At 46.9% G+C, this 13,527-nt stretch overlaps 1 protein-coding gene across 4 annotated transcripts in view; it reads left to right on the top strand.

Moving 5' to 3' along the window:
• The window catches only part of LOC311016297 (CAP-Gly domain-containing linker protein 4), a 49,003-nt gene that overhangs the window by 11,385 nt on the left and 24,091 nt on the right, over positions 1 to 13,527 (top strand). For all 4 annotated transcript variants that reach the window (XM_084013904.1, XM_084013906.1, XM_084013907.1 and 1 more), the window contains exons 5-7: positions 453 to 614; positions 2,361 to 2,479; positions 5,132 to 5,380. In XM_084013904.1, the coding sequence (XP_083870030.1) occupies positions 453 to 614; positions 2,361 to 2,479; positions 5,132 to 5,380 (530 nt within the window). The remainder of the gene's footprint in view (positions 1 to 452; positions 615 to 2,360; positions 2,480 to 5,131; positions 5,381 to 13,527) is intronic.

The following is a 13,527-nucleotide window of genomic DNA, read 5'->3' as shown; positions in this document are numbered from 1 at the left end:
CTTGTGTCTGTGTGTTTAACAACCGCCCAACATAAGGCTGTGGAAAGCTTTGGTTTGGACTCGCATGACGCTGCACAAAGGTATGCTCAACGCGTTGGTTGCATTATTCTCTGAAAACGCCAGAGTGCGTTCAGACAGAATGTTCTGTGAAGAAGACGAGTGTTACCGACCAGACGCCAGAACCAACGTCCACTGAGCCAAGGAGGCATCCTAACGAACCGTCCACTCGCATCTCACCATCTCCTGTCATACCGGCCCTGTGAAGGAAAAAGGTTGAATAAATGTACAGTTTGATTTGGCTGGAAAATGAAGATGAAGACCTGCGGAAGCATCTACAAACAAAACTACAATCGGACTTGTTAATCGAGCTTTTATGAGTGAATGTGTTTATTTTTAATGTAGTGTTACACACACACACACACACACACCTGTCTTCCCGCTGTGTCCCTCAGGTGATGCAGAGACGTCCGCCGGCTTCGCCCGCCAGCTCCTCGCGCTGGGCGCCGATCCCAACCTGCGCTCCCGCTGGACCAACATGAGGGCGCTGCACTACGCCGCCTACTTCGACGTGCCCCAGCTGATCCGGCTGGTGGTGCAGGCTTCGCAGCCCGGAGGTGAGAGCAGAGCTGCTGGGGCCACTCAGGACTCTGCTGGGTCTTTAGCAGTGGGCAACATGCCGGGCTGATCCACCAGCACATCCCTGCAGCCCCATGTGAGACTGGCAGGCTGTAATAATGCTGCTGTTCTATTAGATAGACCAGCAGTTTGCAGCAGATTCACTACATTTCTTTTTAATTATCGCCATCGTTATTTCAGTACGGAGTCCAATTTCTAGAAATCCCCCCTCAGCAGATGAAGGCTTGTTGCTGCTGCTGGAGCCAACATGGAACAGAAACCATGGGATGGATGTAGAACTGCAGCTACGTGGCTGTTTCTGTTAGTTCAGTTCAGCCATTTAACATTGAGTTTGTCTCTACTTTCCCACATATTGATCATGTTTGGGCGGGCTGCTCGGATATATTTTAGTTATGGATTAAATTATGGATAATGCGATGCACTAATTTGTTGGTCAAGCCAATTGATTATTTATGTGGTTTACATAAAATGAAGAATTGATTCTCAAGTTTAGGCTTCAGGCCCAAACGCATCTGAAGGTCGTTTGAACCGCGCTGGTTTTCACCAGAGGACAATATTTTATTAAACAAATAAATAATGAATAATAAATAATATGACTGTGATCATCGGTAGGTGTCATCTCTGCAGGACTCTGATAGGTTATTCATTAAAGAAGCTTCATGTTCTACAACTCACACATGCATCTCATATGATGTCACCTGTTTAAACTTTTCATTCGTGTGTGTGTGTGTGTGTGTGTGTGTGTGTGTGTGTGTGTGTGTGTGTGTGTGTGTGTGTGTGTGTGTGTGTGTGTGTGTGTGTGTGTGTGTGTGTGTGTGTGTGTGTGTGTGTGTGTGTGTGTGTGTGTGTGTGTGTGTGTGTGTGTGAGAGATCAGATGATTGTTATTGACCAGCAGATCAATAAATACTACAATGACCTCACTTAGATGTACTAACAGGGAAAGCTTTACTTGGTTGGCCGGCTGAATGACCTCCGACCCCAGGAGGGGCTCGGCTGTGAACCTGGTCTCTGGAGCCTCCAGACTCGTTCTGTTGGTTTCTTTAGCATCGTCTTCAGCATCGTCTTCAGCATCGTCTTCAGCATCGTCTTTAGCATCGTCTTCAGCATCGTCTTCAGCATCGTCTTCAGCATCGTCTTCAGCATCGTCTTTAGCATCGTCTTCAGCATCGTCTTTAGCATCGTCTTTAGCATCGTCTTTAGCATCGTCTTCAGCATCGTCTTCAGCATCGTCTTCAGCATCGTCTTTAGCATCGTCTTTAGCATCGTCTTCAGCATCGTCTTCAGCATCGTCTTTAGCATCGTCTTCAGCATCGTCTTTAGCATCGTCTTCAGCATCGTCTTCAGCATCGTCTTTAGCATCGTCTTCAGCATCGTCTTCAGCATCGTCTTTAGCATCGTCTTCAGCATCGTCTTTAGCATCGTCTTTAGCATCGTCTTTAGCATCGTCTTCAGCATCGTCTTTAGCATCGTCTTTAGCATCGTCTTCAGCATCGTCTTCAGCATCGTCTTCAGCATCGTCTTTAGCATCGTCTTTAGCATCGTCTTTAGCATCGTCTTCAGCATCGTCTTTAGCATCGTCTTCAGCATCGTCTTCAGCATCGTCTTCAGCATCGTCTTCAGCATCGTCTTTAGCATCGTCTTCAGCATCGTCTTTAGCATCGTCTTTAGCATCGTCTTCAGCATCTTCTTTAGCAGCATCATTCTTCTTCTTCTTCTTAAATAGAGGTAGATGCCACCTGCAGTGACTTCGACTTCGGCACCGCCCTGCACATCGCCGCGTCCAACCTGTGCACATCGGCCGCCAGAAGTCTGCTGGAGCTCGGAGCCAACCCCGCTTTCAGAGTGAGTTTGACTTCCTTTCATCCAGTCGTTACATTCAATCCTGAATGTATATGTGTGCATGTATATATGTATATACTGTATACACACACACACACACACAGCACAGTCAGATTCAGAGCCAGTACATGCCACTCTTAGTCGCTCCATATTTAGTTTCATCTTTCTCAAATACAAATATAACAGCATTTTTTCGATACATTCGGGTTGCTTTAATGTGTTTATGAGGTGTACCGATGAACTCGTATTAGTCTCCCCTACCTGTAAAGGTAACGAGATACAGGACTAATGTCTAGTTGTCGGTTTTTATTTAATATCATTAAATGTATTGCTTGTTCAGTGAGAGTTTCCTGTAAACCATTACATTGCTAGTTCTGACCTCGCTGGTCAAAAAGCCCCAAATGAATCATGTTAAAGTACCAAAGCCTGACATTAGTGTAGCGCAGAGCAGTAAATGTTCCTTGGACCTCTGAATCACCCGTAGCTGCAGTCCTGCAGGTGAAGCCTCCACGTTACTGGACCTTTCTGTTTCCCGTCGTCTTGGATCCCAGACTGGCTGAGTTATGCAGACCTTAATGACGTGGTTATGCTCAGGTCAAAACTTTGGGATCTCTACCTCGTGCCTCATATTAGTTTATTTCAGGAAGTCCCATCTTTATGTGCTCACGTCTCCTGGCTGGTGTTTTCTCACTCAGCTGATGGATAACAACCCAAAGAGGCTCTAGTTTGCATCGACCTGCCCTCACTGCTCAGTCTGCCTCCTGGTTGCAGTGCTTAAAAGATGTGGTAGAGGGTTTATTGATCCCCATGTCCCATTCATTTATAGCAGCTTCTGTTGCCACGACGACACGGCCCATCATAACCTAAATATATTCCATTATCCTTAAATTAAGCAAAAGAATGTCCCAGATCTATGAAAAATGGTGCCTGTTGTTTTGTATGTACCAAGTTTCCCACTAGAGGTCACCAAAGCTCCACGCAGCATAATCCAATAAACCCCCAACTCTCTCTCTCTATCTATACTATCTATCTATACTATCTATATATATATATAGATACACACACACACACACATATATAGAGTGAATGCTGAGTTTCGAGACCATGTAAACAGTGGCTGATGTGATATTTAACCCTTTATTTTGAGATTTCTGCAGCAGAGATGGATAATTGTGTGTGATCTTACCAAGCAAAGAGATTATTTCCTGTCTGTTTTATCATCAAGTCTTATTTCTGATCAGCCCACTTGCAATGTTGCATCAGTCTAGTTGTTTCCATAGTAACCTCTTCATGGTTTGACAGGACCAACCCAGTTGAGTGGAGGTATATAGACCACCTATGTGGGTGTGTCATTATTCAGCTGCAGGAATCCACTTTGACGTGATGTTCCCGAGTCCAGCCTTTCTCCAGTTCAGTCAAACAGACCAGTTGGAGGCACAATGCTGGCTGGCAGCGGAGCACATGATACCGGAGCCAAGAAACTCGCATTAGAATCTCTCTTCCCCCTTTGTGTAAAGGTCAGAGTTTAATTTTGATATTTCGCTTCTCTGACTCAGCAAACATTGGTCACAACAAACCTTTGATGCATCTGAGCCGCGGGGAGTTTTCTCAGGATGGAAAAGGTTGCCGGCCTTTCACGCTTCCCTTTCCACACCTCTTACAGCTTTATCACTATTAGTTACCGATCGCACTTTTATTTAGGAGCAGGTCGTTGCAGTGATTGTTCCCCTTTCAGAGCTGAAGGGAGGTCTGTTTGGTCTGTGCTGCATTCTTGAGGATAGAGTGAGGTTTATACTTTCTAGGCTAAAAGGATGGAAACATCACATGGAAGACGTTTGAATGTCTGGATATGGACCTGTCAGCCCTCCTGTGATTGTTAGTGCACACACTCCGTACAGCAGCGGGTGGGCTTCTGCCCGACACTGACAGCTTGTTCAAACACCCCCCTCCTTCAACCACACCGTTGATATCAGACAAAACAGCAGTTCACTGAAGCTTCCAAGTCATTTCATCAACAGTTGAATTGGCACATCTCAACATTATTCTCTTCACAGTGCAGAACCGATGTTTTAATTGTCCAACTGTTCTATGGACTCATAACTAATATCATCCTTAATGTGCCGTAGTCCCATACTCAGATGTAGGAGACAACATGGGGATATGGCAAATTATGCTTTATTAAAAAGTTGTTCTGCTGTAACATGTCTAATGAGTTGGTTGAACTGTAAAATAATAAAGGCTGATTTCAATACACAATAACTTCAGAGAATCACGCAGCAGACATGACAAACCCTTAACATCGCTGCAGATACTTTGGCTCAGTGTTCAGCGTTCAGTGTTCCGGTATGTGGACGATGAAAGCCAGCTCCGTTTTTGATGCTAATCAAAGACCACTTGTACTGTAGCTTGAGGGGACGGCGAACACAAGAGCATTCTGGGAATGGAGATCAGATTAAAGATTCTGTTAAGCCCAGCATCCTGCTTACGCAAGTGATGGCTGAACTTTCGGCCAATGGAAGCAATAATAAAATGTTCTATACTTAATTTCCTAGCAATATTGATCCTTTTATATTACATTTACTTGGCAGCAAAAAACAAACAACGTTGGGATGAAATTCCTAATTCCTTCATCAGATCTTTCTCATCTTCCCACAGAATGTGAAAGGGGAGTGGCCAGCCGACGTGGTGCCCGACCCCCTCGACATGCCCCTGGAGATGGCAGATGCAGCCGCCGTGGCCGATGAGCTGCGGACCCTGCTGAGGCAGGCTTTACCCCGCCCCAGCTCCCCGCCGCCCCTCACGCTGCAAGCCCCGCCCCTCCCCGCGCTCTCCGACAAGGCCAGGACGCAGCTCGCCGCCATGGGAATCCGCCTCGGGGACCGCGTGGTGATCGCGGGACAGAAGGTGTGTGGTAGGTCACTCTCAGCAGGCCGGACCAATCATATCTTCATCCTTCCATTGCAGCACTTTCATATTGCAGAAAGACTCAGTTCTCAGGAGCTGTGAGGGAAGCCCCTCACAGCTCCTGTCCTAACCACATCAAATCAAAGTGCACAGTCAACGTGTGAAGCCATCACATAAAGAGGAATGGTGAACATTCACACCGGTGCCACGCGGCGGTTGTCCCCAGCAAACACAGAAGGATAATTGTTTTTCAGCCTTCGACCAACTAAAAAAGTGTTTCCAGTTGCTAAGCAACACCCTTTGGCATTCTTCCAGATTCAGGGTTGTTTGTGACAGTGGATTCTATCATATCAACATCTATCTGAGCTGTTACGTTGATTCAGCTCCAGCGTGGAAGTGTTAAATGTGTAATGAAGTGTAAACCAGGGTCACACCCCGGCTCGTTGGTGTTCCACTATATGTTTAAATGTAATTAAATGTTTCCTCGTTAGCTGCATCACGTCCTGCAGCTGCTCCACATGCCTTATTAAATGGTCCTTTTATTCTAGCAACCTTCCTTTCAGAAAACCCATGCCAGTCCCCACCTATGAATTTAAAAAAAAATCATCCAACCAATTTATTTTTGCCCAATTGCTTTTATGTTATGCAAAGAAATCCTTTAGTCCTTCAGCTGAACCTCGCCACCAACTTGAGTGTTGTGCTGGAAGCCACGTGTAATCCTTTTGACAGGAACGCGCTTTGAAAGCGGCGCAGCTTTTAGCCCCACGGGTCAAATAATTTATACTTTTCTCACTATGTTCATGCACAATCCAACTTTGACGATTTACCACACCAGCCTTCTGCTCCAAAATGCTCCTAAAACCCAGAAATCCTGCTGGATCGCAGCAAATCGCCTTTTCCAATGTGCCTTCAGTCATCAGGCTCACTATGTGAGACAGGTTACCTGTCTGTCTCTACCTGTCTCCCCGTGATAGACTGGTTACCTGTCTGTCTCTACATGTCTCCCTGTGATAGACTGGTTACCTGTCTGTCTCTACATGTCTCCCTGTGATAGACTGGTTACCTGTCTGTCTCTACATGTCTCCCTGTGATAGACTGGTTACCTGTCTGTCTCTACATGTCTCCCTGTGATAGACTGGTTACCTGTCTGTCTCTACATGTCTCCCTGTGATAGACTGGTTACCTGTCTGTCTCTACATGTCTCCCTGTGATAGACTGGTTACCTGTCTGTCTCTACATGTCTCCCTGTGATAGACTGGTTACCTGTCTGTCTCTACATGTCTCCCTGTGATAGACTGGTTACCTGTCTGTCTCTACATGTCTCCCTGTGATAGACTGGTTACCTGTCTGTCTCTACATGTCTCCCTGTGATAGACTGGTTACCTGTCTGTCTCTACATGTCTCCCTGTGATAGACTGGTTACCTGTCTGTCTCTACATGTCAGCCCTGTGATAGACTGGTTACCTGTCTGTCTCTACATGTCAGCCCTGTGATAGACTGGTTACCTGTCTGTCTCTACATGTCTCCCTGTGATAGACTGGTTACCTGTCTGTCTCTACATGTCAGCCCTGTGATAGACTGGTTACCTGTCTGTCTCTACATGTCTCCCTGTGATAGACTGGTTACCTGTCTGTCTCTACATGTCTCCCTGTGATAGACTGGTTACCTGTCTGTCTCTACATGTCTCCCTGTGATAGACTGGTTACCTGTCTGTCTCTACATGTCTCCCTGTGATAGACTGGTTACCTGTCTGTCTCTACATGTCTCCCTGTGATACACTGGTTACCTGTCTGTCTCTACATGTCTCCCTGTGATAGACTGGTTACCTGTCTGTCTCTACATGTCAGCCCTGTGATAGACTGGTTACCTGTCTGTCTCTACATGTCAGCCCTGTGATAGAGTGGTTACCTGTCTGTCTCTACATGTCTCCCTGTGATAGACTGGTTACCTGTCTGCCTCTACATGTCTCCCTGTGATAGACTGGTTACCTCTCTGTCTCTACATGTCTCCCTGTAATAGACTGGTTACCTGTCTGTCTCTACATGTCTCCCTGTGATAGACTGGTTACCTGTCTGTCTCTACATGTCAGCCCTGTGATAGACTGGTTACCTGTCTGTCTCTACATGTCAGCCCTGTGATAGAGTGGTTACCTGTCTGTCTCTACATGTCTCCCTGTGATAGACTGGTTACCTGTCTGCCTCTACATGTCTCCCTGTGATAGACTGGTTACCTCTCTGTCTCTACATGTCTCCCTGTAATAGACTGGTTACCTGTCTGTCTCTACATGTCTCCCTGTGATAGACTGGTTACCTCTCTGTCTCTACATGTCTCCCTGTAATAGACTGGTTACCTGTCTGTCTCTACATGTCTCCCTGTGATAGACTGGTTACCTGTCTGTCTCTACATGTCTCCCTGTGATAGACTGGTTACCTGTCTGTCTCTACATGTCTCCCTGTGATAGACTGGTTACCTGTCTGTCTCTACATGTCTCCCTGTGATAGACTGGTTACCTGTCTGTCTCTACATGTCTCCCTGTGATAGACTGGTTACCTGTCTGTCTCTACATGTCTCCCTGTGATAGACTGGTTACCTGTCTGTCTCTACATGTCTCCATGTGATAGACTGGTTACCTGTCTGTCTCTACATGTCAGCCCTGTGATAGACTGGTTACCTGTCTGTCTCTACATGTCTCCCTGTGATAGACTGGTTACCTGTCTGTCTCTACATGTCTCCCTGTGATAGACTGGTTACCTGTCTGTCTCTACATGTCAGCCCTGTGATAGACTGGTTACCTGTCTGTCTCTACATGTCTCCCTGTGATAGACTGGTTACCTGTCTGTCTCTACATGTCTCCCTGTGATAGACTGGTTACCTGTCTGTCTCTACATGTCTCCATGTGATAGACTGGTTACCTGTCTGTCTCTACATGTCAGCCCTGTGATAGACTGGTTACCTGTCTGTCTCTACATGTCTCCCTGTGATAGACTGGTTACCTGTCTGTCTCTACATGTCTCCCTGTGATAGACTGGTTACCTGTCTGTCTCTACATGTCTCCCTGTGATAGACTGGTTACCTGTCTGTCTCTACATGTCAGCCCTGTGATAGACTGGTTACCTGTCTGTCTCTACATGTCTCCCTGTGATAGACTGGTTACCTGTCTGTCTCTACATGTCTCCCTGTGATAGACTGGTTACCTGTCTGTCTCTACATGTCTCCCTGTGATAGACTGGTTACCTGTCTGTCTCTACATGTCAGCCCTGTGATAGACTGGTTACCTGTCTGTCTCTACATGTCTCCCTGTGATAGACTGGTTACCTGTCTGTCTCTACATGTCTCCCTGTGATAGACTGGTTACCTGTCTGTCTCTACATGTCTCCCTGTGATAGACTGGTTACCTGTCTGTCTCTACATGTCTCCCTGTGATAGACTGGATACCTGTCTGTCTGTACATGTCTCCCTGTGATAGACTGGATACCTGTCTGTCTCTACATGTCTCCCTGTGATAGACTGGTTACCTGTCTGTCTCTACATGTCTCCCTGTGATAGACTGGTTACCTGTCTGTCTCTACATGTCTCCCTGTGATAGACTGGTTACCTGTCTGTCTCTACATGTCTCCCTGTGATAGACCGGATACCTGTCTGTCTGTACATGTCTCCCTGTGATAGACTGGATACCTTTCTGTCTCTACATGTCTCCCTGTGATAGACTGGTTACCTGTCTGTCTCTACATGTCTCCCTGTGATAGACTGGTTACCTGTCTGTCTCTACATGTCTCCCTGTGATAGACTGGTTACCTGTCTGTCTCTACATGTCAGCCCTGTCATAGACTGGTTACCTGTCTGTCTCTACATGTCTCCCTGTGATAGACTGGTTACCTGTCTGTCTCTACATGTCTCCCTGTGATAGACTGGTTACCTGTCTGTCTCTACATGTCGGCCCTGTGATAGACTGGTTACCTGTCTGTCTCTACATGTCTCCCTGTGATAGACTGGTTACCTGTCTGTCTCTGCATGTCAGCCCTGTGATAGACTGGTTACCTGTCTGTCTATACATGTCTCCCTGTGATAGACTGGTTACCTGTCTGTCTCTACATGTCTCCCTGTGATAGACTGGTTACCTGTCTGTCTCTACATGTCAGCCCTGTGATAGACTGGTTACCTGTCTGTCTCTACATGTCAGCCCTGTGATAGACTGGTTACCTCTCTGTCTCTACATGTCTCCCTGTAATAGACTGGTTACCTGTCTGTCTCTACATGTCTCCCTGTGATAGACTGGTTACCTGTCTGTCTCTACATGTCTCCCTGTGATAGACTGGTTACCTGTCTGTCTCTACATGTCTCCCTGTGATAGACTGGTTACCTGTCTGTCTCTACATGTCTCCCTGTGATAGACTGGTTACCTGTCTGTCTCTACATGTCTCCCTGTGATAGACTGGTTACCTGTCTGTCTCTACATGTCTCCCTGTGATAGACTGGTTACCTGTCTGTCTCTACATGTCTCCATGTGATAGACTGGTTACCTGTCTGTCTCTACATGTCTCCCTGTGATAGACTGGTTACCTGTCTGTCTCTACATGTCTCCCTGTGATAGACTGGTTACCTGTCTGTCTCTACATGTCAGCCCTGTGATAGACTGGTTACCTGTCTGTCTCTACATGTCAGCCCTGTGATAGACTGGTTACCTGTCTGTCTCTACATGTCTCCCTGTGATAGACTGGTTACCTGTCTGTCTCTACATGTCTCCCTGTGATAGACTGGTTACCTGTCTGTCTCTACATGTCTCCCTGTGATAGACTGGTTACCTGTCTGTCTCTACATGTCAGCCCTGTGATAGACTGGTTACCTGTCTGTCTCTACATGTCTCCCTGTGATAGACTGGTTACCTGTCTGTCTCTACATGTCTCCCTGTGATAGACTGGTTACCTGTCTGTCTCTACATGTCTCCCTGTGATAGACTGGTTACCTGTCTGTCTCTACATGTCTCCCTGTGATAGACTGGATACCTGTCTGTCTGTACATGTCTCCCTGTGATAGACTGGATACCTGTCTGTCTCTACATGTCTCCCTGTGATAGACTGGTTACCTGTCTGTCTCTACATGTCTCCCTGTGATAGACTGGTTACCTGTCTGTCTCTACATGTCTCCCTGTGATAGACTGGTTACCTGTCTGTCTCTACATGTCTCCCTGTGATAGACCGGATACCTGTCTGTCTGTACATGTCTCCCTGTGATAGACTGGATACCTTTCTGTCTCTACATGTCTCCCTGTGATAGACTGGTTACCTGTCTGTCTCTACATGTCTCCCTGTGATAGACTGGTTACCTGTCTGTCTCTACATGTCTCCCTGTGATAGACTGGTTACCTGTCTGTCTCTACATGTCAGCCCTGTCATAGACTGGTTACCTGTCTGTCTCTACATGTCTCCCTGTGATAGACTGGTTACCTGTCTGTCTCTACATGTCTCCCTGTGATAGACTGGTTACCTGTCTGTCTCTACATGTCGGCCCTGTGATAGACTGGTTACCTGTCTGTCTCTACATGTCTCCCTGTGATAGACTGGTTACCTGTCTGTCTCTGCATGTCAGCCCTGTGATAGACTGGTTACCTGTCTGTCTATACATGTCTCCCTGTGATAGACTGGTTACCTGTCTGTCTCTACATGTCTCCCTGTGATAGACTGGTTACCTGTCTGTCTCTACATGTCTCCCTGTGATAGACTGGTTACCTGTCTGTCTCTGCATGTCAGCCCTGTGATAGACTGGTTACCTGTCTGTCTCTACATGTCAGCCCTGTGATAGACTGGTTACCTGTCTCTCTCTACATGTCTCCCTGCGATAGACTGGTTACCTGTCTGTCTCTACATGTCAGATAGACTGGTTACCTGTCTGTCTCTACATGTCAGCCCTGTGATAGACTGGTTACCTGTCTGTCTCTACATGTCTCCCTGTGATAGACTGGTTACCTGTCTGTCTCTACATGTCAGCCCTGTGATAGACTGGTTACCTGTCTGTCTCTACATGTCAGCCCTGTGATAGACTGGTTACCTGTCTGTCTCTACATGTCTCCCTGTGATAGACTGGTTACCTGTCTGTCTCTACATGTCTCCCTGTGATAGACTGGTTACCTGTCTGTCTCTACATGTCTCCCTGTGATAGACTGGTTACCTGTCTGTCTCTACATGTCAGCCCTGTGATAGACTGGTTACCTGTCTGTCTCTACATGTCAGCCCTGTGATAGACTGGTTACCTGTCTCTCTCTACATGTCTCCCTGCGATAGACTCGTTACCTGTCTGTCTCTACATGTCAGATAGACTGGTTACCTGTCTGTCTCTACATGTCAGCCCTGTGATAGACTGGTTACCTGTCTGTCTCTACATGTCTCCCTGTGATAGACTGGTTACCTGTCTGTCTCTACATGTCTCCCTGTGATAGACTGGTTACCTGTCTGTCTCTACATGTCAGCCCTGTGATAGACTGGTTACCTGTCTGTCTCTACATGTCTCCCTGTGATAGACTGGTTACCTGTCTGTCTCTACATGTCTCCCTGTGATAGACTGGTTACCTGTCTGTCTCTACATGTCTCCCTGTGATAGACTGGTTACCTGTCTGTCTCTACATGTCAGCCCTGTGATAGACTGGTTACCTGTCTGTCTCTACATGTCTCCCTGTGATAGACTGGTTACCTGTCTCTCTCTACATGTCTCCCTGCGATAGACTGGTTACCTGTCTGTCTCTACATGTCAGATAGACTGGTTACCTGTCTGTCTCTACATGTCAGCCCTGTGATAGACTGGTTACCTGTCTGTCTCTACATGTCTCCCTGTGATAGACTGGTTACCTGTCTGTCTCTACATGTCTCCCTGTGATAGACTGGTTACCTGTCTGTCTCTACATGTCTCCCTGTGATAGACTGGTTACCTGTCTGTCTCTACATGTCTCCCTGTGATAGACTGGTTACCTGTCTGTCTCTACATGTCTCCCTGTGATAGACTGGTTACCTGTCTGTCTCTACATGTCTCCCTGTGATAGACTGGTTACCTGTCTGTCTCTACATGTCTCCCTGTGATAGACTGGTTACCTGTCTGTCTCTGCATGTCAGCCCTGTGATAGACTGGTTACCTGTCTGTCTATACATGTCTCCCTGTGATAGACTGGTTACCTGTCTGTCTCTACATGTCTCCCTGTGATAGACTGGTTACCTGTCTGTCTCTACATGTCTCCCTGTGATAGACTGGTTACCTGTCTGTCTCTACATGTCCCCCTGTGATAGACTGGTTACCTGTCTGTCCCTACATGTCTCCCTGTGATAGACTGGTTACCTGTCTGTCTCTACATGTCTCCCTGTGATAGACTGGTTACCTGTCTGTCTCTACATGTCTCCCTGTGATAGACTGGTTACCTGTCTGTCTCTACATGTCAGCCCTGTGATAGACTGGTTACCTGTCTGTCTCTACATGTCTCCCTGTGATAGACTGGTTACCTGTCTGTCTCTACATGTCTCCCTGTGATAGACTGGTTACCTGTCTGTCTCTACATGTCTCCCTGTGATAGACTGGTTACCTGTCTGTCTCTACATGTCTCCCTGTGATAGACTGGTTACCTGTCTGTCTCTGCATGTCAGCCCTGTGATAGACTGGTTACCTGTCTGTCTATACATGTCTCCCTGTGATAGACTGGTTACCTGTCTGTCTCTACATGTCTCCCTGTGATAGACTGGTTACCTGTCTGTCTCTACATGTCTCCCTGTGATAGACTGGTTACCTGTCTGTCTCTACATGTCCCCCTGTGATAGACTGGTTACCTGTCTGTCCCTACATGTCTCCCTGTGATAGACTGGTTACCTGTCTGTCTCTACATGTCTCCCTGTGATAGACTGGTTACCTGTCTGTCTCTACATGTCTCCCTGTGATAGACTGGTTACCTGTCTGTCTCTACATGTCAGCCCTGTGATAGACTGGTTACCTGTCTGTCTCTACATGTCTCCCTGTGATAGACTGGTTACCTGTCTGTCTCTACATGTCTCCCTGTGATAGACTGGTTACCTGTCTGTCTCTACATGTCTCCCTGTGATAGACTGGTTACCTGTCTGTCTCTACATGTCTCCCTGTGATAGACTGGTTACCTGTCTGTCTCTACATGTCGGCCC

The sequence above is a fragment of the Eutrigla gurnardus genome (assembly GCF_963514095.1).
Source record: "Eutrigla gurnardus genome assembly, chromosome: 7".
NCBI lineage: Eukaryota > Metazoa > Chordata > Actinopteri > Perciformes > Triglidae > Eutrigla > Eutrigla gurnardus.
Note: the sequence above shows the minus strand (reverse complement) of the source record. Positions and strands in the feature narration are given on the sequence as shown.